Source organism: Belonocnema kinseyi, chromosome 4, assembly GCF_010883055.1.
Source record: "Belonocnema kinseyi isolate 2016_QV_RU_SX_M_011 chromosome 4, B_treatae_v1, whole genome shotgun sequence".
NCBI lineage: Eukaryota > Metazoa > Arthropoda > Insecta > Hymenoptera > Cynipidae > Belonocnema > Belonocnema kinseyi.
The window spans coordinates 37419266-37445464 of NC_046660.1; the positions used below are offsets into that span (position 1 = coordinate 37419266).

The window sequence follows — 26199 nt, forward strand, 5'->3', positions numbered from 1 at the left end:
AAAACGAGCAATTTCGCAATCGAGCCTAAACTAATGTATCGATTCCTACACGGTATCAAAATATTTTTTAACACACAGCCCTATTTAATTCGTGAATTACATTCAACAAACTAAAGATTCGAAATAACAGTACATTAAATAATTCTCATAATCCCATTTTTAAATCTATCAGCGAAACATCGACTTCGTAACAATGTCTAAAACTTATCGTTGAACCCTAGAGAAATAGCGGCCTATCAATAAATGACTAGATTTCGACGAAATAAACATAAAATTATTTATCTTTCGAAAAATATGGAAACCTTGACTTAAATAATTTGTAGCAACTTTATAGATAATTTAATCCGTCAATACGTGGAGATACCTTTCACTGTAAATCTCGCCAGTGAGAGTGCCGGCAACGGCAACCGCATTGTGAAGAGAATTCGCAGAGTCCTTGATTAATCTGATTGCTTGCTCGACATCGCCTTTTAGCTCCAGGTATTGCTTATTGACAAGCAAGGCTTCCAGACTCTGCATAGCTTTGATGGCATCAGCACTAGGTCGAACTTCAACCGCGTCCGAGTCGTTTGATCTCAAAGGAGCTACACCTGGCGAGTGGGGCGTAAATCGTACTAGTTGTTGTTCCAATTTTGATTCCGGCATTTGAGCGAGACAATAAACTCCCAGAGCTCTGCTCAAGAACTTACACCTGTTTTTGGAATTAAAAGAGTGTGAAAATAAGAGTGTTTTGCAAATACGGGCCTCACAGTCCTTATCGGATAAAATATAGGAACCAAAAGGGTACTTTATTCCACACTCAACCGAAATCGCCACCTTTTGCCCTTGAAAATAGGGGCGAAAGTAGCATATATTTCTCGCTAACCGCATTTGCGGGGTGAATGTTACATTTTCGGGGCGAAAGTAAAATTAGCGGGGCGAAAGTAAAATCAGCGGGGCAAAAATAAAATTAGCGTGGTGAAAGTAAAATTTTCGGGGCGAAAGTAAAATTAGCGGTGCGAAAGTAAAACTAGCGGTGCGAAAGTAAAATTAGCGGGGCGAAAGTAAAATCAGCGGGGCAAAAATAAAATTAGAGTGGTGAAAGTAAAATTTTCGGGGCGAAAGTAAAATTAGGGATGCAAAATTAAAATTAGCGGGGCGAAAGTAAAATTATCGGGGCGAAAGTAAAATTTGCGGGGCAAAAATAAAATTAGCGAAGTGAAAGTAAAATTTGCGGGGCGAAAATAAAATTAGCGGAGTGAATGTAAAAATTGCGGGGCGAAAAAAAATTAGCAGATCAGAATTCGAGGCTTAAACAAAGGTATAAAAAAATGCGTCGGACCCGCTTTTCAGAGCCAAAAGGTGGCCAGGGTCGAAACTGGAATAAAATACTATTTTGTAACGCTCATAGGGATACATTTTTCGCGCTCAAAGGGTAAACAATTCAGTATATATTCATAAGATTCAGGGTGGCCGCTGAGCCGGGAAAACCGTGATTTTTTATAGACCGGAAAACCCGGGAAATGACAATGAATTTATTTTTTGACCAGGAATTTTACGAATTTTTCTAAGAAAATTCTGTCCAAATGGAATTTCAATAGTTTTTTAAATAATTAGTTGAATAGTCCATTTCATATTTTTATTTTTAAGCTTACATATTTTGTTTATACAATTTAAAAATGCTGCCTTGAAGACTTGAACCATTAGAAATCAAAAGTGTTTGAAGTTGAAAATTATTGATAAAAAACATTTTTATTTAATAAATAAACAAACTAAATAAATAATGTTTTTAATGGATCTGCACTTTAAGAATTAAAAAGTAAAAAAAAAATGATTTTAGAACACGATTTAAAATCAGTTACAAATTTAAGAATCTTTCGATTTTAACATTAAAGATTAAACGGTTTCAAATCGAATGTCATCGTCATTAAAAAATGTGAACGTCTGAATGAAACTTCATAAACTATTTTCAAGTTAAAAATAACTTCATAATAATATATTCTTAATTATCGTTAACATTTCGAAGAGCTTTTAAACTTTGAACGTCACAATTTTAATTGTTGTATTTGAAAAAAGTTTAATTTGTAAGTGAAATTGTTGAATTTTTATGTATAATTTACAAATGAACATTTGTAGACAAATTTGAGAAATTTTAAGAGATATCTAGGAGTTTTGAGAAGATTCAAAATTATCATGTAAATTTTAATTAATTTTCCTAGGAATCTTAAGAAAATGCTTTTATTATTTTGCAGTATTTCACATTTCTTGAAAAGCTTATAATTTTTGTGTTTAAAATCTGCAAAAATCTGTTTTTTAATTTGTCTCTCATTTCAAGTATTAAAGTCATTTTGAATATTTTCAAAGCTTCTAAGTTACTCTTGCAAAGACTCAATTTCGTGTACAAGTAATAAATGTTGAATTTTTATTTATGCATAAAAATTTTAAGGAAATTTTATAAAATTATCAGGATTTCCTCAAAATTGTTCAGTTCAAAAAATTTAAACTTTTCCATTTTTAATTTTTCTAGCTTAAAGTTCCTTAAAATTATGTAACTTTGATCATTTTAAAGTTCACTGATTGATTAAAATATAACATTTTTGAATTAAAATACTTTTAAACTTCAATTTTTAAAGTTCAAAATTCAACAGTTCCACTTTTAGTGCTTTTATTTGCAGCTCAGTTTTTATGACCTCAATGACAACAAATTCTAGCTTCAGTGTTCGATTTTTTAAATTTCATTGACCATGAAAATTGTTTGCGAACCGGGAAATGACCGGGAATTTATTTCTTCGATTAAAACGGCCACTCTGAAGATTTCAAAACAATCAAATTAAATTTAAACGAATTCAAATGAATTGGAAAACATTTTAAAAATCAAATAAATTCATTGATTTCCCTGTGATTGGAATGAATTTAGAGGAATTTAAGGTAAACAAGAAGAATTCTATGAAATTCATAAAATTTCAAAGTGAATTTTTATGAATCAATAGAAAACAATTAAAAAATATTTTAAAAACTTAATTAGATTCAGTAATTTTGAAGTCAAGTTAGACAAATTTAAGGGAATTCAAAAGAATTTGGTGAAATGCCTCAGAATTAAAGGTGGGTTTTCTCAATTTTACTTCAGGATCAATAAATAAAAACCCTAAAAAATATCTTACTTTTTAAGATAAATTATTTAAAAATCACTAAATTATTATTAAATTTCGTACAAATTCTTTTAAAACTCTTCAAATTTCCTGAAATCCTGGAAAACTTATTAAAACATTTTGGGAGCTTTAAAAAACCTTAGAATCATTGAAATTTTCGGAAGCCTTATAAAATCTCGTGAAATCTTTTAAAATATCTGTAATTAAAATTTATATAGACAACAGATTTCAAGATTATTAGGGGAATTTTTCTTTTCACGGGATTACAAGTGATTTTAAAAGATTTATGGGATTTTACAAATTTCAATTGATCTTAAAGTGTTTAGGGTAAATAAAAATATTCTAGAGAATTTAACGGGATTTAAAAATATTTAAAGGTTTTAAAATTCTAGGGATTTCTAACGATTTCTACAGGTTATAGATTTCCAGATTATTTACGGAATTTCAAGGGATTTAGGAAGATTCACGAATTTTCTAGTAGTTTTTTAAGGATCTCAGGATATTTTCGGGGGTTTTAAACGATTTTAACGGATTTCAAAGTTTTTAAGCTTTTGAGGCCTGGAAATTACAAGATACCTGATTGAAATCTGAGATCCTTTTCTGAGACCAATTGCTCCCAAGATTCCCCAGCCTTGACCTGCGTCATCTGCTACCGTAAACAAGGCTCTTGTCAATCCTTTTAAAGCTCTTGCAGCGATTGTCGTGTTTTCAGTGTATTGACATTGACGGTATATTAATTCGAGGGCTTTTGCCCACAAAAGTGGAAGTTTATCCTCGAAAGACTGCCTGAAAAGAAATTAAAAATAGATTCAAATTGCGCTTCGCATCAAAATTTAAGAAATTAAATTAAGAACAAATACAAATCCGACATTCAAATTCAATTACGAAATTCTTGGGCATAAAAAATCTAACGATTAAATTTGGACAACACACTCGAGTTAAAAAAAAATCTGCCCGCCATGCGGGCCCATTCTCATCGCGCGCTTCGCGCTCGACTACTGATTCTCGCGCTTCGCGCTCGATTTTGTATTTATCTCGCGCTACGCACTCGGTCTTTATATTTTCGCACATTCTTGTGCAAACATTTCAAAATTAAGACTCAAAACATCTATTATTGTAATTTTGTGGTTTTTAATTCTCTTTTGTTAAAAGAGCTTAGCTTGAAAGTTTGAGCGCAACTACGGCGCGCGACGGATGGCTCTCGCACTCCGTCTTTGCATTTCTCCCGCATTCGTGCACAGAGCTTTTAAAGTCAAAGGTCAACGGATGGACAACTGTAATTTTGTGATTGTGAACTCTCTTTTGTTAAAGCTCTTTCGACTTAACGAACACATTCTTATCACGTATCTCGTGCTTCGCACTCGATTTTGTGCAAAATATCAACTTTTCTACATTATACACAAAACTTTTATATCAAATATAATACATTTTGTATGTAATTCTGCCTGGGATTGCTTTATCAGATATTGCAAAATAAAGCACAAATTGTATTTATCATGATTATTTTAACATTTGTTTCTTATTTTGCTTTAAATTATATTCTAAGCTACGCTGAAACATTATCATTTCAATAAATTTATATTATAACAATTCGTAATATGCATAAAAATTGAATCATACTAATTCTTATTTCCTTGTTTTTATGATTTTTTTATTTTTACTCTTATTTTTTGCGATTGAAAGAAAATCTACTCGTCCTATCAAAAATGATAATTAATAAATTTATAGATTTTTTCAGGCGAACAACTTTTGTTTCTTAATTTTAGTTTCTACCTTGTGTCGTTTTTTCAAAGAAATTTTATTTTTTATTTTGAATGTTATTTTTTACGGCTAAAGCAAAAACCACATGTCCTATCAAAAATCATTCATGAAAAATTTCAATGAGTTTTCGGTATTTTTTGGAAGCATGCCTTTTGTTTATTTATTTTTTTCATATCTTGTGTCTATTTTTTTATAGCTTGTGTCGTGTGTCAAAAAATTAACTTTTTATTTTTATTGTTTTTTACGCATAAAACATGAACTGCGCATCCTATAAAAAATAATTATTGAAAATTTGTAGCTCTTTTTTGGATAAACAAGTTTTGTCTCATTTTTTTCGTAGCTTGTGTCGTTAGGCCAAAATGGTTTATTTTTTAATTTTAATGTTGTTTTTTTACGAATAAAAACAAAAACTACGCGTTCTATCGAAAAGTGCTTCATAACAAATTTGTCGATTTTTCCAGGGCGCGCAATTTTAGCTTCTTCATTTTTTTCGTATATTGCATAGTTTGGCAAAAAAATGGAATTTTTTAATTTCTCTTTTGGTACGATCAAATCTTGAATTTTCAACTTTTCGTCCAAATTAAAAAAGTTGTTATGATAATCTTCTAGGGCTTTCAAAAATGAACGTTTTTTTTATTTTTGAAATCAGATAGACAGCAAACACTTTCATAAAAAATAGTTTTTTCTGACTCAGTTGGTCTCAAAACGTGGAGGTTTTATGAAAACCAACTTAATGAAATTTTACATAAAACCAATACCTTCTCATTAGGACGAGAATGTAATAAATAAAAAGAAATATGTTGAGCCTCCAAAGAAATGTTTAAAAAAATGTATTTTTTGCAGAGTTTTTTAAATTCATTGAGTTTGAATTTGTTTTTCATTCCTGAAGGACAAGAAGTCTTCCCAATTTTTGAGGATTTTAATTAATCATTTTCTGAGAGATAATTCGTATTTATTTCAACCCTATTTTTGGAAAAAAATGTCTCACATCTGTGTAAACGGAGAAGAATTTTTTCGGCAACTTGAAAACTTTCCAGTAACTAACAAATTTTAGGAATAAAATCGCCGCGGTCCAGGAATTGGAATTCTCTGTATTGGAAATACAGAGAATTTTCAAAATTCTGATTTTGGTATTTATTAAAATTACCTTCAAAACTTGCGACTACAGCATTTTTTCTGAGCATATATGGGCGTTTTTACCATAGAAAATACACTAGAAAAAAAATATGCGCAAGAATTAGGAATCGAAATTGGAATTACAGGAAATTTTAAAAATTGGGAGTTTTGTATTTGATATAATTATTTTTCTCACTTGTGGTTTCGAAATTTTTCGAACATGTATAGAATTCTTCAGAATAGAAATACACTAAAAAAATTAAAAAGAGCTAGAAGTCAAAATTGGAAATATAAAAGAAAAAGAAACGCCGCTTCAAAATTTTTGATAATTGCAGTTTCCAATTTCGATTTTATGTATTTCTCAACTTTTTAAAAATTTAACCAATTTTGATTCCTGGGGCTTGGCGATTTTTGGAGACAAAAATATGCAAATAACTACATTTAAATAAACAATTGTGGCTTCAATATTTTTTTATTATTTGCGCTTGGGTATTTCTCCTAAAATTTGTTGCAAATAATGAATGGACCTTTTTTTTAATGATTTAATAGTTTAAGTTCAAGATTTAGTACTTTTGAACTTGACCGTAAATCTAGAATATATTAATTACTTTCTAGTAATTAAAATTGCTTAATTTTATGAATTCTCAGTTGCATATGAAATATACATATGAAAGAACATTAAAAATGTTTGTAACTTTAAATTTTATTTGAAACTTATGAAAACATAGCAATTTACACTATTTTTGTAATAGATTCTTAAAAAATTGATAAAACAACTTGACCTTGGTCTCACTTTATTTAGAACGTAGGTAACTTTAAATATATTTAAGAGATAAAAATTGTAAACTACGAATGAATAAAATTATAAAGTTAATAAATGTTAACAAATGATTATGTCCATATACTAAGTGGATCTAGTGTCTTACGTTTTAAAACGTTTGATTAAATTCACGATCACAGATTTAAGGAATATTAAAATTGGTTGAAAGCTATTTTTTAAATATTTTAATTTTCCCGGTCAACTAAAAGCAACATATTCATATTTGACACAAAACACAAATATTTATTTTAATTCATGACATTCATTCTAAATATCCTTTAACACAACAGAGCCAAACATTGCAAAATGAAAGAATTTGGGAAAAAGACTGAAGTTTTACACTAAAAAATATCTAATTTTGACTAAAAATGGTTGAACAAATTAAATTTCAACAAAGAAAAAACGGATTTTGCAGAAAATAGTTCGATTTTCAAATAAAATTGTGAATCATCAAGTGGAATAGTTAAATTTTAAACCAAAAAGAGGAATTTTCAACTAAAATCATGAGCATTTAACTGAAACATTTGAATTTACAACCAAAAAGATGAATTTTTAAACAAGAATATTATTTTTTTAAATAAAAAGATTAGTTTTCTACCAAAAAATACCATTTTTCAAAAAAACACACTAATTTTCAACGAAATAGTTGATTGTTTAATTAAATAAGACAAATTTTTAACTAAATGGTTGAATTTTAAACTAAACATAATAATCATTTTCAACCGAAAATATAATAGTAAAATTATTAATTCACAAAATTAATTTTAAACCAAACATAAGAGTTTTCAACTAATAGTTATATTTTTAAACAAAATTAGAAATTTTCAAATAAAATTGTAAATATTTCACTAGAATAGTTCAAATTTATACCAGAAAGATGAATTTTTTTACTGAAATGATGAATCTTTCACTCGAATTATTGAATTTTTGAGCAAACATATTTATGTGAAACCAAGAAAATTAATTTCTACAAAAAAGACGAATTTTCAACTAAAAAAGATAATTTTTTAACCAAAATTTGAATAATTCAATTTTTACACACAAAAAAAGTTCAAACAAAGAGATGAATGTTTAATTAAAATTATTGAGTATTCAACTGGACTAGTAATTACATTTCAAGTTAAAAATTTGTTGTTTAAAACAAAAAAGAAGAATTTTTAAACAAGAAAATTAACTTTCAAACAAAAGATAATTTTCTAACACAAAAAAATAGATTTTTAAACAAAATACGTACATTTTCAATGAAATATAGTTGAATTTTCAATTTAAAAAGACCAATTTTAATCCAAATTGTTGGATTTTGAACTAGAAAAGATAAATTTTCAACTAAAACTTATTTGAAGTTGAAGAAGTTAATTTTTAACCATACTAGTGAATTGCCAACTAAAATAATGAATCTTCAACTGGAATAGTTGAATTTTATGCCAAAAAGATGAATTTTCAATCATAAATATTAATTTTGTACAAAGAAATAAAAATTTTTCACGATGTACATAATTTTTCAAACAAATAGTTTAATTTGTGAACGTGAAATATAAATTTTCAACAAAATAGTTGAATTTTCACCCAAAAAAGAAAAATTTATTTTCAGCAAACTAGTTACATTTTCAACCAAAGATGAATTTTAAATTAAAATGATAAATCTTCGACCAACAAAAATTAATTTTTAACTAAAGTGTTGAACTTTTAACCACGTAGTTGAATTTTCAACTAAAAAAAGATCAATTCGCAATGAACAATTTAAAAAAATGCTATCATAATTTATAAATATTTCTTCTTTGAAATACTACTTCTAATCTATAAAACACTACTTGAAGAACTTTTTTTATCTAAAATTGAGAAGAGGGAACTTTAAAATTGTGACAAATTTTGACTTAGAAGAGGGGTTTTAAAATTTTCTTTCTTCTCAATCTGAATTATAATTCATTTAAAAAATGCCCGTTCCATGTAAAAAAAATTATCTCTTTCACGCGAAATTATATTTCTTTACCGAAACGCCTTTTCCAAAAATAAAAACGATAATTATTTTCTAAAATGCCCTGACTCAAGGAACGTTACATTCTTTAAATCGTATGACAAGCTAACCTTTTTAATTAATAAAAAGCAGAAGTCACTTTTCTAAATTGACATAAATTAAGAAAATAATGAAAATTTGAATTTTGCTACAATCAGAAGTAAATTTCCAGTTTTTAAATTAAATTCCCGGGTTTTTCTCGGTTATTTCCCGGTTTTCCAGTTAAATCACCATCCTGTGAATGGAATAAAATAAAATTAAAATCTAGTGTTGAACTCACATGGGCTTAATAGCAGTGATCCAATCAATTAAATTCGTAAGGAGCATTCCCTCTTCTCGGATGTCTCGACACGATGGAAGTCTTTTCAGAAGAATTGCGTACAAAGAAAGAGGTCTTCCGTCGGCAACCAGTATTCCCTCGACTGGTGGTTGGCGAGGTACAATAGACTGCAAAATTGTCAGAACCGCAGCCCAGGTTGGCTGAACATCTTCTATAACTGAAATCATTATTCGAATTATAATTATAAGGATTTAAAAATCATAATATTGAGAGACTTCACACTTTTCCCCTATTCCCGTCTTTTCCCTTTTTTAAAAATAATTCTAGTTTCTTATACAGGGTGCCTAGTGACATTGAAAACCTTGAATTTTTCTTTTTTTTCTTTTAAAACAGTAATTTTATCGAAATGCGAAGAGTAATTTAAACCTTCAGCCTATTATGAAAGAAACATCTCATTTAGAAACAATCTTTCTGCTGAACATTTTTTTATTCGTAAAGACATAATTTATCTTTTGTTTATTACAGAATATATAAAGATATTTCAAGGCACTTTTTGTTGAGGTGTTCAACTTAGAAATTATAAAACTTATCAGTTTGAAATTTCGATGTTAATTCAGTTTCAGAATTAGAATAAGCCATGGTTATACAACGGATTTTTCGAGGGTTTGACCACTCGGTTTTTGAGATTACAACAGATTTCAAAAGATTACAAAATATTTCTAAAGATTTCAAAATATTTCAAACATTTAAAAATATTTTAAATATCTTAAAAATTTCATAAAGATTTCACAAAGATTTCCAGGATTTCAAACATTCAAAAAAGGCGTGTACACTAAATTAAAAAGTTTTCACAAAAATTCCCCAAAGATTTGGAACATTTCACGAAGATTTCGAACAATTCACAAAGATTTTAAAACTTACAAAAGAGTTTAAAGATTTTAAAAAGGGTATATTAAACCACATTTCTAAGATTTCAAAATATTTAAAAGATTTTTAACAATTTCAAAATTGTTTTGGAGATATCAAAAGATTTCACTAAGATGTGTAATAATTTAAATAATTCCAACGAATTCGCAAAGATTTCAAAAGAATTCACAAACATTTCAAAGATTTCAAACATTGCACAAAGATTTTAAAACTTTCCAAAGATTTTAAGGATTTTAATACATTTTAAAGATTTTAAATAGCCTCAAAATTATTTAGGAGATGTCAAAAGATTTCACAAAAGTTTCAAAGATTTCATAAAACATTCATAAAGATTTCAAAACAATACGAGAATTTCAAAGATTTCAACAAGGGTGCAGTACACCAGATTATAAGGATTTCAACTCATTTCAAAGATTTTAAACGATTTAAAAATATTTGACCAGATTTAAAACGATTACAAAAGATTTCCGAAAGAATTCTCAAATATTTTAATGAATTCTTAAGGATTTCAAAACGTTTCAAGAACTTCAAGAGATTTTTAATGATTTCAAAAGGTTTTAACAAATTTGAGAAGAATTGAAAAGATTTTAATAATTATAAACGAACAGAAAAGATTTCACAAACAAGAATTAAAGAAACATTTCAAAAATATTTCGAAGATTTGAAAACATTACAAATATTTTAAACGATATCAAAATTTTTTATAAGATTTCAAAAGATTTAACAAATATTTCAAATATTCCAGTGATTTCAAACGAATACAAAAGATTTAGAAAATATTTCACCATTTCTTTAAAGAATTCATAAGGATTTTAAAAGATTTCAAACATTTCAAAAAATTTCAATGATTTTAAGCGATTTCAAAAGGTTTCAACACATTTAAGAAGATTGCAAAAGACTTCAATGATTTTAAACATACACAAAAGATTTCGAAAACAAATATTAAAGAAATAGTTTACAAAATTTCAAAGATTTCAAGAATTATAAAGATTTTACAAAAGCTTTGAAAAATGCCAAAAGATTTCTCAAAGATTTCACCGAAATTTCAAGCTTTCACTAAGTTTTGTAATACTTTTCAAAGGATTTCACAAAGATTTCAATGATTTCAAAGACATTACAAAGATTTCAAAAACATTTTGGTCAATAAAAAATGAAATGGCTCATTTTTTACATGTATGACAAACGCTTATTTCATCATTTGATGTAAAAAAGGAGACCTGGAAAATTTTGATTTCTTGACCTGGAAAACCTCGAAAAAACCTTGAATTTTGTTGATAAGAATCGCTAGGCACCCTGTTATAGTTTAAATTGAAACTGAATTAATAGAACCCAATAAGAACATCCAACTGTTTTTGGCAAATGATTAATTATTTTTAAATAAACATTTTTATATTATATTTTTCGTCCAGAATTGATCTATTTTCTTTAAAAATTCGTTCTTTTCAAATGAAATTTCAACTATTTTCTTGTCAATGCAACTTTTTGGTTCATTATTTATCTTTTTTGGTTACAAATTTATTTTTTTAGGTTGAAGATGAAATTATTTAGTTAATAATTTCACTATTTTGTAAAAAACAAAGTCATCTTTTTTGGTTGGAAATTAAAATACTTGGGTAAACTATTTTGTTAAAAATTAATTTTATTGCTTGAAAATTGTATTATTTTTATGAAGATTCGTTTTTTGTTTGTTTAGAAATTTAGTTTCTTAACTTAAAATATAACTATTCCATTGTTGTCTGAAAATTTATTATTTTCAGTTGAAAATTCATCTTTTCTGGTTGAAAGTTCAGCTGCTTTCTTAGAAATTAATTTTATTGCTTGAAGATTGAACTATTTTGTTGAAGATTCGTTTTTTTTTGTTATAAAATCCATCCGACTATTTTATTGAAAATTTCAATATTTTGCTTAAAAATGCCACTATTATGTTAATAAGTCATCTTCTTCGTCCAAACTTTAACTGATTTGTTGAACGTTGCTCTTTTTGGATAGAAAATTAAACTATTTTGATTAAAATGAACTTTATGTTAAAGATTTATATTTTTGCTTTCAAAAGTCAACTGTTTTGCACAAAATTCGTAACTCTGGCATGAAAATTCAACATTTTGGATGAAATTGTTATTCTTTATTAATTGAAAATTCGTCTTTTCAGTTTGAACATTCGTCTTTTTGCGAACTTCTTCGTTGAAAATTCAACTAATTGGTTAATTTAAACTTGTTTCTAAAAAATCGATCTTTTTTCATTCGTAATTTTAGTTGAAATACATTTGGTTGAAACTTAATTTTTTTCTAACACAAAATATAATTATTCCTTTTTTGGTTGAATATTGATCTTCTTCACTTGAAAATTCAACTACTTGGTTGATAATTCATTTTTTTAAAGATTGAACTATTTAGATGAAAATATTTCTTTGTATGTTGAAAATTCAATTACCTGCCTAAAAATTCAACTCTTTTGTTGGGAATTCAATTATTTTCTTTAGAAATTCCAATGTTATGTTAAAAAGTCATCTTTTTTTGTCAAAAATTACGCTGTTTTGTTAAAAAATTCGCCTTTTTGAATATAAAATTGAACTATTTGGTTGTAAATTAATCTTTCTAAGTTGCAAATCCCACTATTTCGTTAAAAAATAAACTATTTAGTTGTAAATAGAACTATTTATTTACAAATTAATTTACTGTTATTGAAACTTTTTTTTGAAAATTCATCTTTTTGGGACTATTTTGTTAACAATTTTCCACGTGAAATTTTAAGCATTTTATACTGAATTCAATATGGCGTGGATACATTAATTAACTTTATTTAAAAGAATTAATTCAAATGTAATTTTCAAGAAAAATCACCCTAATTTTCCTGTTAACTTTCTTGTTTAAAATTTATATTTTTATGTTGAAAATTCAACTGTTTTGTAGAAAAATCGTCTTTTTTATTTTGAAAATTCAATTTCTTAGTTGATAATTCATATTTTCTTCTTGAAAATGTAACTGTTGTAGAACATGCGTCCTTTAAGCTTGAAAATTCAACAATTTGCCTGATTTTTTTTCATTCTTGACTTACATTTTTTTCCTGTTTGAAGATTCATCTATTTGCTTGAAAATATAAGTATACTGTTGAAAATTCAAATTTTTGGGTTGAAATTTAAACTGTTTTGTTTTTAGCAATCGCATTTTTGGCTTTAAAATTCAACAATTTACTTGAATTCCTTTTTAACTGAAATATATTTTTTGGTTTAAGATTGATGTTTTTGGTCGAAATAAGTATTTCGTTGATAATTCTTTTTTTTGTTTTGTTGAAAATAAACTTTTTGGTAGGTTAAAAGGTCACATTTTTTGGTTACATATTAAATTGGCTTCTGGGAAATGCGTCTTCTTGGGTTGAAAATTAAATAATTTACTTCAAATTTTTTATCTTTTTTATTGAAAAATCTTTCTTGGTTAAAGATTCATGTATTTGTTTAAAAATGTAATTATTTTGTTAGAATTTTATTTTCAATCATCTTTTTTCTTTATTGTTCATATTTTTTGTTAAAAATTGAAGAAAATTTGTAGAAACTGTTTGGCTTATAAGTTCAACAATTTGCTTGACATTTTTTTCTTAACTGAAACAAGTTTTCTTGTTTAAAGATTCATGTCTGCTAAAAATAATTATTTTGTTGAATATTCGTTTTTTTGTTGGTTTGAAAATTCACATTTTTGTGTTCAAAATTAAACTGTTTTGTAAAAAATGCATCTTTTCGGCTTTAGAGTTCAATAATTTACTCTATTTTTTTCTTGACTGAACCACGTTTTTGATTGAAGATTCATGTCTGGTTGAAAATATAATTGCTCTGTTGAAATGCCTTTTTTCAATTCTTTTTTCTTGTTGAAAATTAACTTTTTTGTTTAACATGTTCATTTTTGGGTCCGAAAGCAAACTGCTTTTTGAATCAATTCGTTTTTTTTTTTTTGCTTTAACACTCAACAATTTCATAGAAAATTCCACTATTTGATTGAAAAATCATATTTCCTTCTTGAAATATGAACTATTTCGTTGAAAATTCCTTTTTTTAAATGCAAATTGACATTTTTGGGTTGAAAATTCAACTATTTGGTTGTAAATTAACTTTTTTTATTAAAAATTCACATTATCGGCTTCAAAATTAAACTGTTCAAAGTTAAACACTTGAATTCCAAACTTGTAAAATTGAAGTTTAAAAGTTTTCAATTAAAAAATTGTGTATTCAAATGCTCAAAAATTTAAACGTGCCAAATCGAAGGTAATAACACTTTAACATTAAAAAATGTTGAATAAAATGCAAATAAACTGCAAATTTTAGAACTTTGATCAATTATAGAGTTCAAAGATACAGATTAAGTTCTAAAAATATAAATCCACGTTAACATTTTCAATAGTCTAAATTAAAGAGTCAAGCAATGAACTTTCAAAATTTTTAATATTATATTATTTCAAGCAATTTTAAAGTAGACACATTAAAAATTGAAAAATAATTTTTTTCACTTAACAGTTCCTAAATTATTTTTATTTTAAATACTCTAGGCATTCTTTAAAGGCTTTAAAATTTTATTTCAAAATCTTGAGAAATCTAGAAGTGGTTTTAAATTTTTTCAAATTCAAAATAATTTTTGAATGTTTTTTGGAACTTTTAAATATATTTCCAAGTGAATTGAATTTTTTCTATAACTTTTAGAAAATTCTGTAAATTTCATAACAAATTTGAATTTATAAATAATAATAGAAAACTTATTATTTGTAAAAATATTAGAGTAATTTTAAGATATATTTAGAAGTTTCAAAAAGATTCAAATTAAATTTAGAACTTGAAATAATTTCAAATACTTACAGCTGAATTTAAACAAAAATGTAGATTTTTGCAGATTTCAAACAAAAAATTTATAATTTTTTTAAGGATTGTGAAAAATTTCAGAAGAATAAAAAAATTCCTTAAGATTTTTTTTTAATTTGCAGGATTTTAACAAATTGTAGGAAAATTTCGATTAATTTTAAAATATATTTCGAAGTTCTGAAAAAATGTTTTAATTCATTGACATTTTTCATTGGAATTACTAGAAATAATTTCAAGTTTTTAATTAATTTTGGATCTCTTCAAAACTTCTAAAAATCTCTTCAAATTTTTCAAATTTTTTCTAAAAATAATAAGTGTTCAATTGTTATATATACGTCAAAATTTAACCATTTCACTTATAAATTAAACACTTTTAAAATAAACTAATTAAAATTGTAACGCTAAAAAATTAAAATTTCTTCGAAAATCTAAAAATTCAAAGCTTTCTATGTAAAACAATTCAGTTTCAAATTGTTTTCTTTTAAATATTTGATTTCAATTTACTCGACTTAAACGAACAGTGAAATATTGAGAAATATCAAATACTTATTCTTTTTGTACATTAACAAATTTCAAATTAATTCGCATAAAAATTAAATATAAATAAAAAAAAAATTAATAAAAATTAAAACGCACGCTTACATTTTTTAATTACTAAAAAAATTAATAGAAATAATATGTTAATAAATTTATTCATTAAATTTAATGTAAAAAATAATATAAAGGAAGGCCTGAAACTCTGAATTAAAAATATATTATTTCTAAATCATGAAATTTTTTATTTAAAAATAAAATAATCGGAATAAATGATATATTAATTTCAAACTGATTTTTATCAAAAAGTGTCAAATTCAAATGCTTTTAATTTTTAACTGTTTAAATCTTCAAAACTGCACTTTATTTATTTTAAAAACTGAGAAATTATTTAAAAAACGGTTGAAATCAAAGTTGGCCATTTACAGATTTTCCGGTCCAGCGGCCACCCTGAGAAAGAAGATTGTTCAAGATTCATATTCTTTGATTGAGAATAAAATATTTTCTATTAAATTGGTCTTTTTGATAAGAAAATTTAACAGTTTTGTTGAATATTCAAATATATGGTAAAAAAGTAACGTTTTTCTTGAAAATTCATATTTTTGGGTAGAAAATTAAACTGCTTTCTAGAAAATTCGCCTTTTTGGGGTTAAAAAATTCAAATATTTGATTGCAAATAAACTTTTCTTGTTAAAAATTCACATTGAGGGTTTCAAAATTAATCTTTGTTCTCGAAAGAAGATTGTCGAAGGTTGGTTGAAGATTAATCTCTTTGATTGGAAATCAAATAACTTGTACAAAAAATTGTATTTTTAGTATAAAAATTTCACAGTTTTGTTAAATATTCAAAAATATGGTTGAAAACTAACATTATTGTTAAAAGTTCACTTTTCAGGATTAAAAATTAAACTTTCTTTTAGAAAACTCGTCTTTCTGGGTTGACAATTTAAATATTTGTTTGTAAATTAACTTTTCTGGTTAAAAGTTCAGGTAACCGCGTAGAAAATGAAACAGTTTTCTAGAAAGAATATTGTTAAAGATTCATCCCTTTGATTAAAAATTAAATTTTTTCTATAATATTGGTCTTTTGGATTTAAAAAATTAATAATTTGTTTGAATATTCAAATATTTGGTTGAAAATTAACTTTTTTTGTTAAAAATTCATATTTTTGGCTTGAATTCAACTGTTTGCGAATCAAATCTTGAAATCTTTTTTTGGGAGAAATATTAATTCTTACATTTTTCGCTGAGAATTCTTTGTTAAGATTTTTTTTAAGATTCATCATTTTAGTTGAAAATTAATCTCTTTGTTTGAAACTGCAATATTTTACAAGAAATATGAAGAATTTGAAGCGTTTCAATTTTAATAATTATATTATTTAAAATAATAAATTCTTAAGTACCGTTCTGTCTGAAATAAGCTTCCAAAGCAGCTTCCATGATGTCTCCAAGAGTAGAAGGAGATGCGACTGCTACTCCTATGACTTTCAAAATTCCCATAACAATCGGACTTCTTCCAGTTCTTCCAGACAACCATGAGGTCCAACTAGTTCTCAGATTTTCCACTAAGAGTCCACTCTGATTTATTGAATGTAGTAATTCAGTTACTAAAAGACCTGCTTCCGCAATTTGTTGTGACTCTGAAACAGCTGAAAAATTAAATTAATTAATTTTAGAATCATCAGAATTATCCAGCTTTTCATACGTACTGCTTTCAATGATGGCTTCGAGTTCGTCAAGCATTCGCGAAAGAGCATTCGTGAATGCTTTCATATTCGTTGAAAGAAGAGCTTTGTGTCTCGTTGTGCAATTAATCAACAATTTTACTGCAGATCGAACATAAATTTGCCGCTTTTTCAAAGTTGTTGGATGGAAATGGGTTATTGTTGGATCATAAGCTGCCGCCACTTTTACTAAGCTGAAAATTGAGACAATTATTGGTGAACTTTTAGAATTGAGACAAATTTTTCTTTTCAAACAACATATGATAATGTTTTTAGTACGAAATTTAAGAAATTTAAATTAGATTAAAATCCGACATTAAAAATCGAAAATAAAAAAAGAGGAAAGAAAAATGAAAAGGCAGCCAACCACATCCCCTTCTCATTTTTCTTTCTTCTTTTTTATTTTTGTCCGAAAATTATTTTTTTCCAGATTACCACAGGATTTTTTTTTGTGGTCCAAATTTGGTCGTTGGATTCTTTTTTTTTTTTTAACAGGAGTTTGCATCAGTTTTTAGTACGTTTCCAGATAATGAATGCTTTTGGTAGAAAATAATTATTTTTGTTTGAAATTTTATGTTTTTAGTTGAAAGTGTAACTATTTGCTTGAGAATTCTTCAATCTTGTTGAAAACTCGTATTTTTTGGTAGGAAATTAAATTATTTGTCTAAAAATTATTTTTTTTTAACTTCAACTTTTTGGTTGAGAACTCTTGAGTTTTATTAAAAATACGTATGTTTGCTAGTTAATTAATCTTTTTCTTTAAAAATGCTTTTTTTTAGTTGAAAATTAAACTTTTTGATAGTAAATTAGTCTTTTTCTATACGAATTCTTCTTTTTCTTTAAAAATTCTTTTTTTTACTTCAAAATTCAACTTTTTTGTTCAGAATTCTTGAATTTGGTTGAAACTTCGCCTTTTTGGTAGTAAATTAATCTTTTCGTTTAAAAATTCTTTTTGATTTGAAACATCAAGTTTTTGGTTGTGAATTCTTGAATTTCATTGCAAATTCGTGTTTTTTGGTATTAACTTAATTATTTTGTTTATAAATTCATCTATTTTGGTTGAAACTTCAAATTTTTTGTTGAGAACTCTTGAATTTTATTAAAAATTCGTCTTTTGGTAGTGAATTAATCTTTTTGTAGTAAATTAATCTTTTTGTTTAAAAATGCTCCTTTTTTAATTGAAAATTCAACTTTTTTGTTCCGAATTCTTGAATTTGCTTAAAAATTTGCCTTTTTGGAAGTAAATTAAACTTTTTGTTTAAAAATTCTTCTTTTTGATTTGAAACTTTAAATTTTTGGTTGTTTATTTTTTAATTTCTTTGCAAATTCGTATTTTTTGGTACTAAATAAATTTTTGGTTTATAAATTCATTTATTTCAGTTGAAACTTTAAACTTTTGGTTGAGAACTCTTGAATTTTATTAAAAATTCGTCTTTTTGGTAGTGAATTAATCTTTTTCTTTAAACATTCTTCTTCTTTAAAAATGCTTCTTTTTTAGCTAAAAATTCAACTTTTTCGTTCAGAATTCTTAAATTTGGTTAAAAATTCGCTTTTTGGTAGTTAATTAATCTTTTTCTTTAAAAATACTCCTTTTTTAGTTGAAAATTCAACTTTTTTGTTCAGAATTCTTGAATTCGGTTAAAAATTCGCCTTTTTGGTAGTAAATTAAACTTTTTGTTTAAAAATTCTTCTTTTTGATTTGAAACTTTAAATTTTTGGTTGTTTATTTTTAAATTTCTTTGCAAATTCGTATTTTTTGGTACTAAATAAATTTTTGGTTTATAAATTCATCTATTTCAGTTGAAACTTTAAACTTTTGGTTGAGAACTCTTGAATTTTATTAAAAATTCGTCTTTTTGGTAGTGAATTAATCTTTTTCTTTTAACATTCTTTTTCTTTAAAATACTTCTTTTTTAGTTGACAATTCAACTTTTTTGTTCAGAACACTTGAACTTATATTAAAAAATTCGCCTTTTTGGTTGTAAATTAATTTTTTTGTTTAAAAATTCTTCTTTTTGAGTTGAAACTTCAAATTTTTAGTTGACAATTCTTGAATTTCATTGTAAATTCGTAATTTTTTGTACAAAATTAATCTTTTTGTTTATAAATTCATCTATTTTAGTTAAAACTTCAACTTTTTGAGTGAGAATTCTTGAATTCCATTGCAAATTCGTATTTTTTGTAGTAAATTAATCTTTTAGTTTAAAAATTCTTCTTTTTTAGTCGGAAATTCAAGCTTTTGATTGTGAACTCTTGAATTAATAACAAATTTGCCTTGCAAGTAGTTAAATTTTCAACAAAGATTTTTCAGTTAAGAAAGAACAAAAAATACACTCAAATTGTTGAACTTTCAATCCCAAAGAAGAAATTTCATCAAAAAAGTTCATTTTAAACTAAGCAGTTGCATTTTAACCAAAACAGAGGAAACTCCAAACCAAAAAGAACTGTTCTTCAACAAAACAGGCGAATTTTCAACTAAGAAAGATCAGTTTCAACGCCAAATAGAAACGGTACATTTGCATCTAAATAATTAATTTTAAGCAAAAAAAAAAAAAGAATTTTCAACAAAAAAGTTAAATCTTCAAAAACAACCAAAAAATACATGTTTAACAAAGTATTTCCACTTTTACACAAGCAGTTATATTGTCAATTAAAGAAGATAATTTTCAACAAAATAGTGTAATAATTTTCAACTGGAATTGTATTTTAAACAACAACACGAAGAAAATAATTTTTAACAAACTTTTAACTAGAATTTTGAACAGCAAAAAATGAATTTTGAACCAATAATGTAACAATGTACGAATTTTCAACAAAATAGTTGAATCCTCAATCAAAGAAAATTAATTTTTAACCAAACTGTTGCATTAAAAAAAAAGAAGAAATTTCTCCTAAAACATATGAACTTTTAAATAATCTTTTATAAATGGAATAAAAGTATACAGGGTATCCAGAGATTTTAAGGGAAACAATTCAAGGTCTTTTCCAGGTTTTCTAAGTCAAGAAATCAAGTTTTTCCAGGTCTGCTTTTCATTTTTTTTTTGCTAATAATTTCTAAAGATAGCAGAACCATAAATAAACAAATTCTTAATTATCTGAATGTAAGTGAAATCCGTGGAATCTTTGAGAAATCTTTTGAAATCCTTATGAATTCTTTTAAATATTTTTGCAATGTATCTCAAATATTTTTTATTCATTTAAAATCAATGAAATACGTGTAATATTTGTGAACTTTTCTGAAATTTTTTGTATTCATTAAAAATATTGATTAAATGTTTTTAATTCTTCCTCTTTTTAAATCTTTTTTTCTTCGTTTGAAATGGCTCGAATATTTAAATTCGTTGTTAAATCCTTTGAAATCTTCTTAAAAATGTTTAAGTTTTTTAAAATCATGCAAATGTTTTGAATTCCTTAAAAAATTGTGCTTTTTACCTTTCCGAAATCATTGAAATTATTTTATTCTTTTAAGATCCTTAAAAAGTCTTTCAAATATTCGCGAAATCTTTTGTACTAGTTTCAAATCATTGGTATATTTAAAATGTTTTTGAAGTCTTTCTGCAATCTTTTATATTCATTTGAAATCATTGGAATATTTAAAATCTCTGTGATATTACATAAAAAATTTTGAAGTTGTTTACAATCTTTGACGCGTCTTGAAATCTTAGAAATATGATTTACTATACGCCTTTTTCAAATAATTGAAATCCTTGAAATCTTTATGAAATGTTCGAAATCATGTAATTATACGAAATCTCTTGAAATATTCTAAAATGTTTTGAAACCTCTTGAAATCGTTTCAAATTTTGAAAATTTTGTGAAATATTTTAAATCTGGTGTAATTTACCCTTTTCAAATCTTTGAAATCATTTAAATCTTTAAAGTTGAAAATTTTTTGTGGAATTGTTGTGAAATCTCTATTGAAAATATGTAATAAAAATATTTTGAACCATTTGAAAGATTTTGAAATCTTTCGAAATATAACACAACAAAATTTATACTTCAATATTCTATATTGGCGGAGAAGAAATTAAAAACTTACAAAATTATTCACAATATTAAAGTATGTTCTTTGCAATCTAAAAAATAATTGGTACAGTCTACAAAAAGTGCATTGAAATTTCTTGATTTATATTCTGTTATGAAAAAAGACAAATAAAAAAATTTTCAGTAACAAGGTTTTTTCTAAACGAGATTTTTCTTTCATAATAGACTAAAATATAAAAGTTACTCGCATTTCAATAAAATTACTGTTTTAAAAGACAAACAAAAATCAAATTCAAAGTTCGTGTGAAAAATTCAAGGAGATTTTTTAGGTTTTCAAGGTTTAAAAAAATTCAAGGAGAATTTTAAGTTTTCAAAGTCGCTTGAGACCCTGGAATATTAAATTAAAATGTTTAGTTTATTATCTCTAACAGCTATTTAAATATCCTCTTATAAAAATTACCTGACTTTTGCAAGTTTTTTTTTCAAAATCCATGACTTTTCCATGACCAATAAACTTTTTCCTGATTCAGGTTTTCTCTAAATTACACCCATAATGAAATTTTTCCTAATCAGAGAAAAAATTTAAACAAATAAGAGAATAATAATTACTTGTTAACAGCTGTATCGATTGGATGAACCGGTTCGTTGTCAAGACAAAGAATAACTCTTGGATCGCAACTCATCACGTGCCAATTGATTACTTGATCAAAAGCTGTTGCGTCGATCAAGTGCCACGAAAATTTCTCTGCATCTATCATTAATCGCACAGCTTTTTCATTCTAGAATAGAAACAGATAATTAAAAATTAGTCAATTGTATGTTACTCAAAATAGAGGGATCACAGTGACTCAGAGGGATCACAGTGACTCAGTATTTAAATTTTAAGTAAGAAAAGGGATTTCATTTCGAAAAAAGGGGACTTTATTTATTATTAAAAACTGTTTATATCATATGGGTATCTCCTGAATGTAGCCCGAAAGTTCCCTCTAATAGTCGTGCCTTTTCTTCAGTAAGTTTTCTTGTCATTTTTGTGTTTAACAAAATTTTTTAGCTAGCTTTCAAAAATTTGTTGAACACTTTAGCACTTTCAATAATAAAAATACATCAGAAAAAAATTCAAGAAGTTCAAAAATTGATTTTATAAAGATTTTAATTCCTTATTCTCATCTGTTTTTTTCTAATGTATTCCTTGTAGTACAAAATCCTGAGTTGTTTATTTTTCTACATAAGCTAAAAAAGAAACAATTTGAAAATACATACATGACTATATAAAAAAACCTACTTTTCTATTTCTGTTTTTTTAGACGTTTAAATTTATTGTTAATGTATTTTTATCAATTGAAAGTTCTGAGATATTTCAAATCTTTTTTAAATGCCAGTTTAAAAAAGATTATCGTTTAAAAAAACAGAAATTGCAGAAACTATTATTAACGGAAATAACGAAATTTCGAAGATAACAATACTATTTTTCGATTCACCGGTTTACTTACTTTATTACATAATTTTCAATCATTAAAAATGAATGCGAACTGAATTAATAGTATCCAAGAAATTTTGTTTAATTTGGGTTAAAAATGTAACTATTTGGTTAAAAACTCTAGAATTTTGTTAAAAAGTTATCATTCTTGGGTGAAAATTCATCTCTTTGGTTGAAAATGCATCTATTTTGTGAAAAATTCAATGTTTTACATAAAATATTAGGAATTTAAAGGGTATGTATTTTTTAGGGACGTTAAAGTTTTCTTTGGGCTGTTAATTCAACTATTTTGGTTGACAATTGAACTGTTTTTACAAAATTAGTATTTTTTGTTTGAAAATTCAACAATTTGCTTTAATTTTTTTCTTTCTTGTCGGAAAATAATTTTTCTTGTTTGAAAATGAATTTTTTTGATTGAAAATTTAACAATTGTGAACAAAATTATTAGATATTATTTTTTTCTCACAATTTTGGGTTGGAAGTAAAATGGTTTTGTAGAAAATTCTTCTTTCTGGCTTGAAAATTCAACAGTTGACATTTTTTTCTTTCTGGACTGAACAATTTTTCTTTATTTGCAGATTCACGTCTTTAGTTGAAAATGTAACATGTAGTTTGTTGACAATGATTATTTTTTTAAATCAACTTTTTTGTCTAAAATTGAAGTTTTTTGGTTAAAAAATCAACTGTTTTGTAGAAAAATCGTCTTTTTTAATTGCAAATTAAACTTTTTGGTTCAAAATTCATATTTTCTTTTTGAAAATTTAACTGTTTTGTAAAAAATTCGTCCGTTTGGCTTAAAAAATCAACAATTTGCTTGCATTTTTCCCTTCTTGACTGCAAATTTCTCTTGTTCGAAGATTCATTTCTTTGGTTGAAAACCTAACTATATTGTTGAAAATTAGTTGTTGCTGAAAATTCACATTTTTTGGCTGAAAAATAAACTGTTTCGTTTTTAACATTCGCCTTTTTGAGTTTAACAATCAAAAATTTACTTGAATTTTTTTCTTTCTTAACTAAAAAATTTTTCTTGGTTTAAGATTGATCTTTTTGGTTGAAAATATAACTGTTCTGTTGAAAATTCTTTTTTTTTTTTGTTAAAAATGAACTTTTTTGTTAAGAATTAACATTTTTGAGTTGAAAATAAAACTGCTTTGTAGAAAATTCGTCTTTTTGGTTTAAAAATTCAATAATTCGATAGTAATCTCACCTATTTAGTTGAAAACTCATATTTTTTGGTTAAAAATTAAATTTGTTGTTAAAAATTCTCATTTTCGGGTTCGAAATTAAATTATTTTGAAGAATAAATTCGTCTTTTTGGCTTAAAAATTCAACAATTTTATAGAAAATTCAACTATTTCGTTCAAAAATCATATTTTATTCTTTATATATGAACCATTTTGTTAAAAATATACATTAACGGGTTGAAAATTAAAAGGTTTTCTAGAAAGAAGATTGGCGAAGATTGGTTCAAGATTCATCTCTTTGATTGAAAATTAAATATATTCTAGAAAATTTTTCTTTTTGGGTTAAAAATTTAGGTTTTGTTGAATATTCAAATATATGTTTTAAAATTAACTTTTTTCGTTGAAAATTCACATTTACGGGTTGAAAATTTAACTTTTTCAATAAAATTCCTCTATTTGGGCTGAAAATTCACATGATTGTTAGAAAATTAACTTTTCTTGTTAAAAACGACAATCTAAATTAATAATCTTCTTTATAGAAAACAATTTAATTTGCAACCCGATAAAGATTGGTTGAATATTCATCTCTATGACTGAAAATCAATTTTTTACTATAAAATTGGTCTTTTTCTCTTAAAAATTTAACAGTTTTGTTGAATATTCAAAAATTTAGTGGAAAATTCACCTTTTCGGGTTGAAAATTAAACTGTTTCCTAGAAAATTCCTATTTTTGGCTTGAATTCAACTGTTTGTGATTTAAATTCAAAATCTTTTTTGGTGGAAATATTACCTATTACATTTTTCGTTGAGAATTCTTTGTTAACATCTTTCTTTAAAGATTCATAATTTTAGATGAAAATTCATCTTTTTGGGGTGAAAATATATTTAGTTGGTTTAAAACGCAATATTTTACATGTAATATTAAGAATTTGAATGTAACAATTTCGTTAACAATTTTTTCACTGTCCACGATTTCGCAGCAATAAATCGAAACCTTGTAAAAAAAAAGGTTGAAAATGAAATTAAAAATCTTGATTTCAGGTATTTCCGGAATTTTTTCAAACATTATAGAAAAATAGGGGCAAAAAAAGGGAGATCAGATAAAAAAGGAGACGAACTGTGAACCCTGAAAAATATAATAAATCTTTGAGAAACCTACCTGTCGAACATTAGGTTCATTCGACAATTTTACCAGCAAATTGAGCAAACAAACGTGCATTCTCGCTGCGACTGGCAAGGGTTGAGTCAGCATCATTTCATTAACCCAGATGGGCCAATTAATAACTGAAAAAACGCTGCCCAGAAATAGGTGGCTATCAGGCAAATACTGGTCCACAACTTTGATCATCAACTCGACATCGCCAATGCCAGGCGAAAATCTCTCCCAGGGCAAGCTCAAGAAATTCCCATGAATCACGTTCAAAATGTGATCCTTAATCGAAGCGTGAGCGAAATTCGTGACGTAGAATTGCCACAGGAAACATAGTATTTTGCTGGAGGCCGGCAGCGTGTCCGTGATGAATCGAATGCATTCGACGAACATGGCCACAGTTCTGTTCGCGTAAGGACCATCGGCGATAATCCAAGGAAGCAGAATGGAACGATCATCCGTCAGCTGTTGAATCCAGGCTGCTGTTGGTTCTCGTAAATTTCTTGTCCAGTAGGGCGTCATCCACGGGGCGAACATTTCGCTCAAAACGGGCCAGATTTTCTCGCAGACTGGAGAAAACAATTAGTAGAGGAGAATTCAATAGCAGGCATCAGAGCGGTTCAGTAGTTCGATTTTAGATTCAATAAAAGGGGGATTAAAAGGTTATTTCATTTATTACACAGAGCCACAAAATGGTTTTGGGAGTCTACTGGGATTCTAATAGGTTTAATTTATGTTTTTGGGGTCGCTGAACACGAATCCATTCGCAGAATTGAGCCAGCACGTCAAGATTTGCATTAAAATTCAAAAAATGGTTAAAAACCTGGAATTTCTGCATAGATTTCGTCCTCAAACCTACAACCCCCAAATTAATAAGCCTTAAACCCACAAACGAACAAGCCCCAAATCCACAAACCCCAAAACCCAAGCCAACAAGCCCTAAACCCACAAGCATCCAAGGAGTTTGCTTAGACCTAATTTTCTCAAATTTAACAAACACAATTGTAATCCGTGCAACACCCAATGTTGAAAGAAGACCCCTATCACCCTGTCCTTAGTCTGAATATAAACTTGCGAAATGACAGGCAGAATTATACAAATTTTATATGTAAGGAAAATACGATACCTAGATATAACTACTCGAAATCGAACTGACCGGCTCTACCAGGTGTATACATATGAAACCGGTATTTTTTCAAGAAAAAAACACATTTATTTCAAGAGAATGATAACAAATATTTTATTCAAAGTATGCGCCC

At 26.4% G+C, this 26199-nt stretch overlaps 1 protein-coding gene across 2 annotated transcripts in view; it reads right to left on the bottom strand.

Annotated features, from left to right (window-relative positions):
- Positions 1-6: 6 nt before the first annotated feature.
- Positions 7-26199, bottom strand: part of LOC117171453 (ectopic P granules protein 5 homolog) — a 73278-nt gene continuing 47085 nt past the window's right edge. For both annotated transcript variants that reach the window (XM_033358791.1, XM_033358790.1), the window contains 7 exons: positions 24950-25509; positions 21739-21908; positions 17131-17339; positions 16825-17070; positions 9120-9336; positions 3705-3914; positions 7-691 (listed from right to left, as the gene is read on the bottom strand). In XM_033358791.1, coding sequence (XP_033214682.1) covers positions 340-691; positions 3705-3914; positions 9120-9336; positions 16825-17070; positions 17131-17339; positions 21739-21908; positions 24950-25509 — 1964 coding nt within the window. In that variant the 3' untranslated portion in view covers positions 7-339. The remainder of the gene's footprint in view (positions 692-3704; positions 3915-9119; positions 9337-16824; positions 17071-17130; positions 17340-21738; positions 21909-24949; positions 25510-26199) is intronic.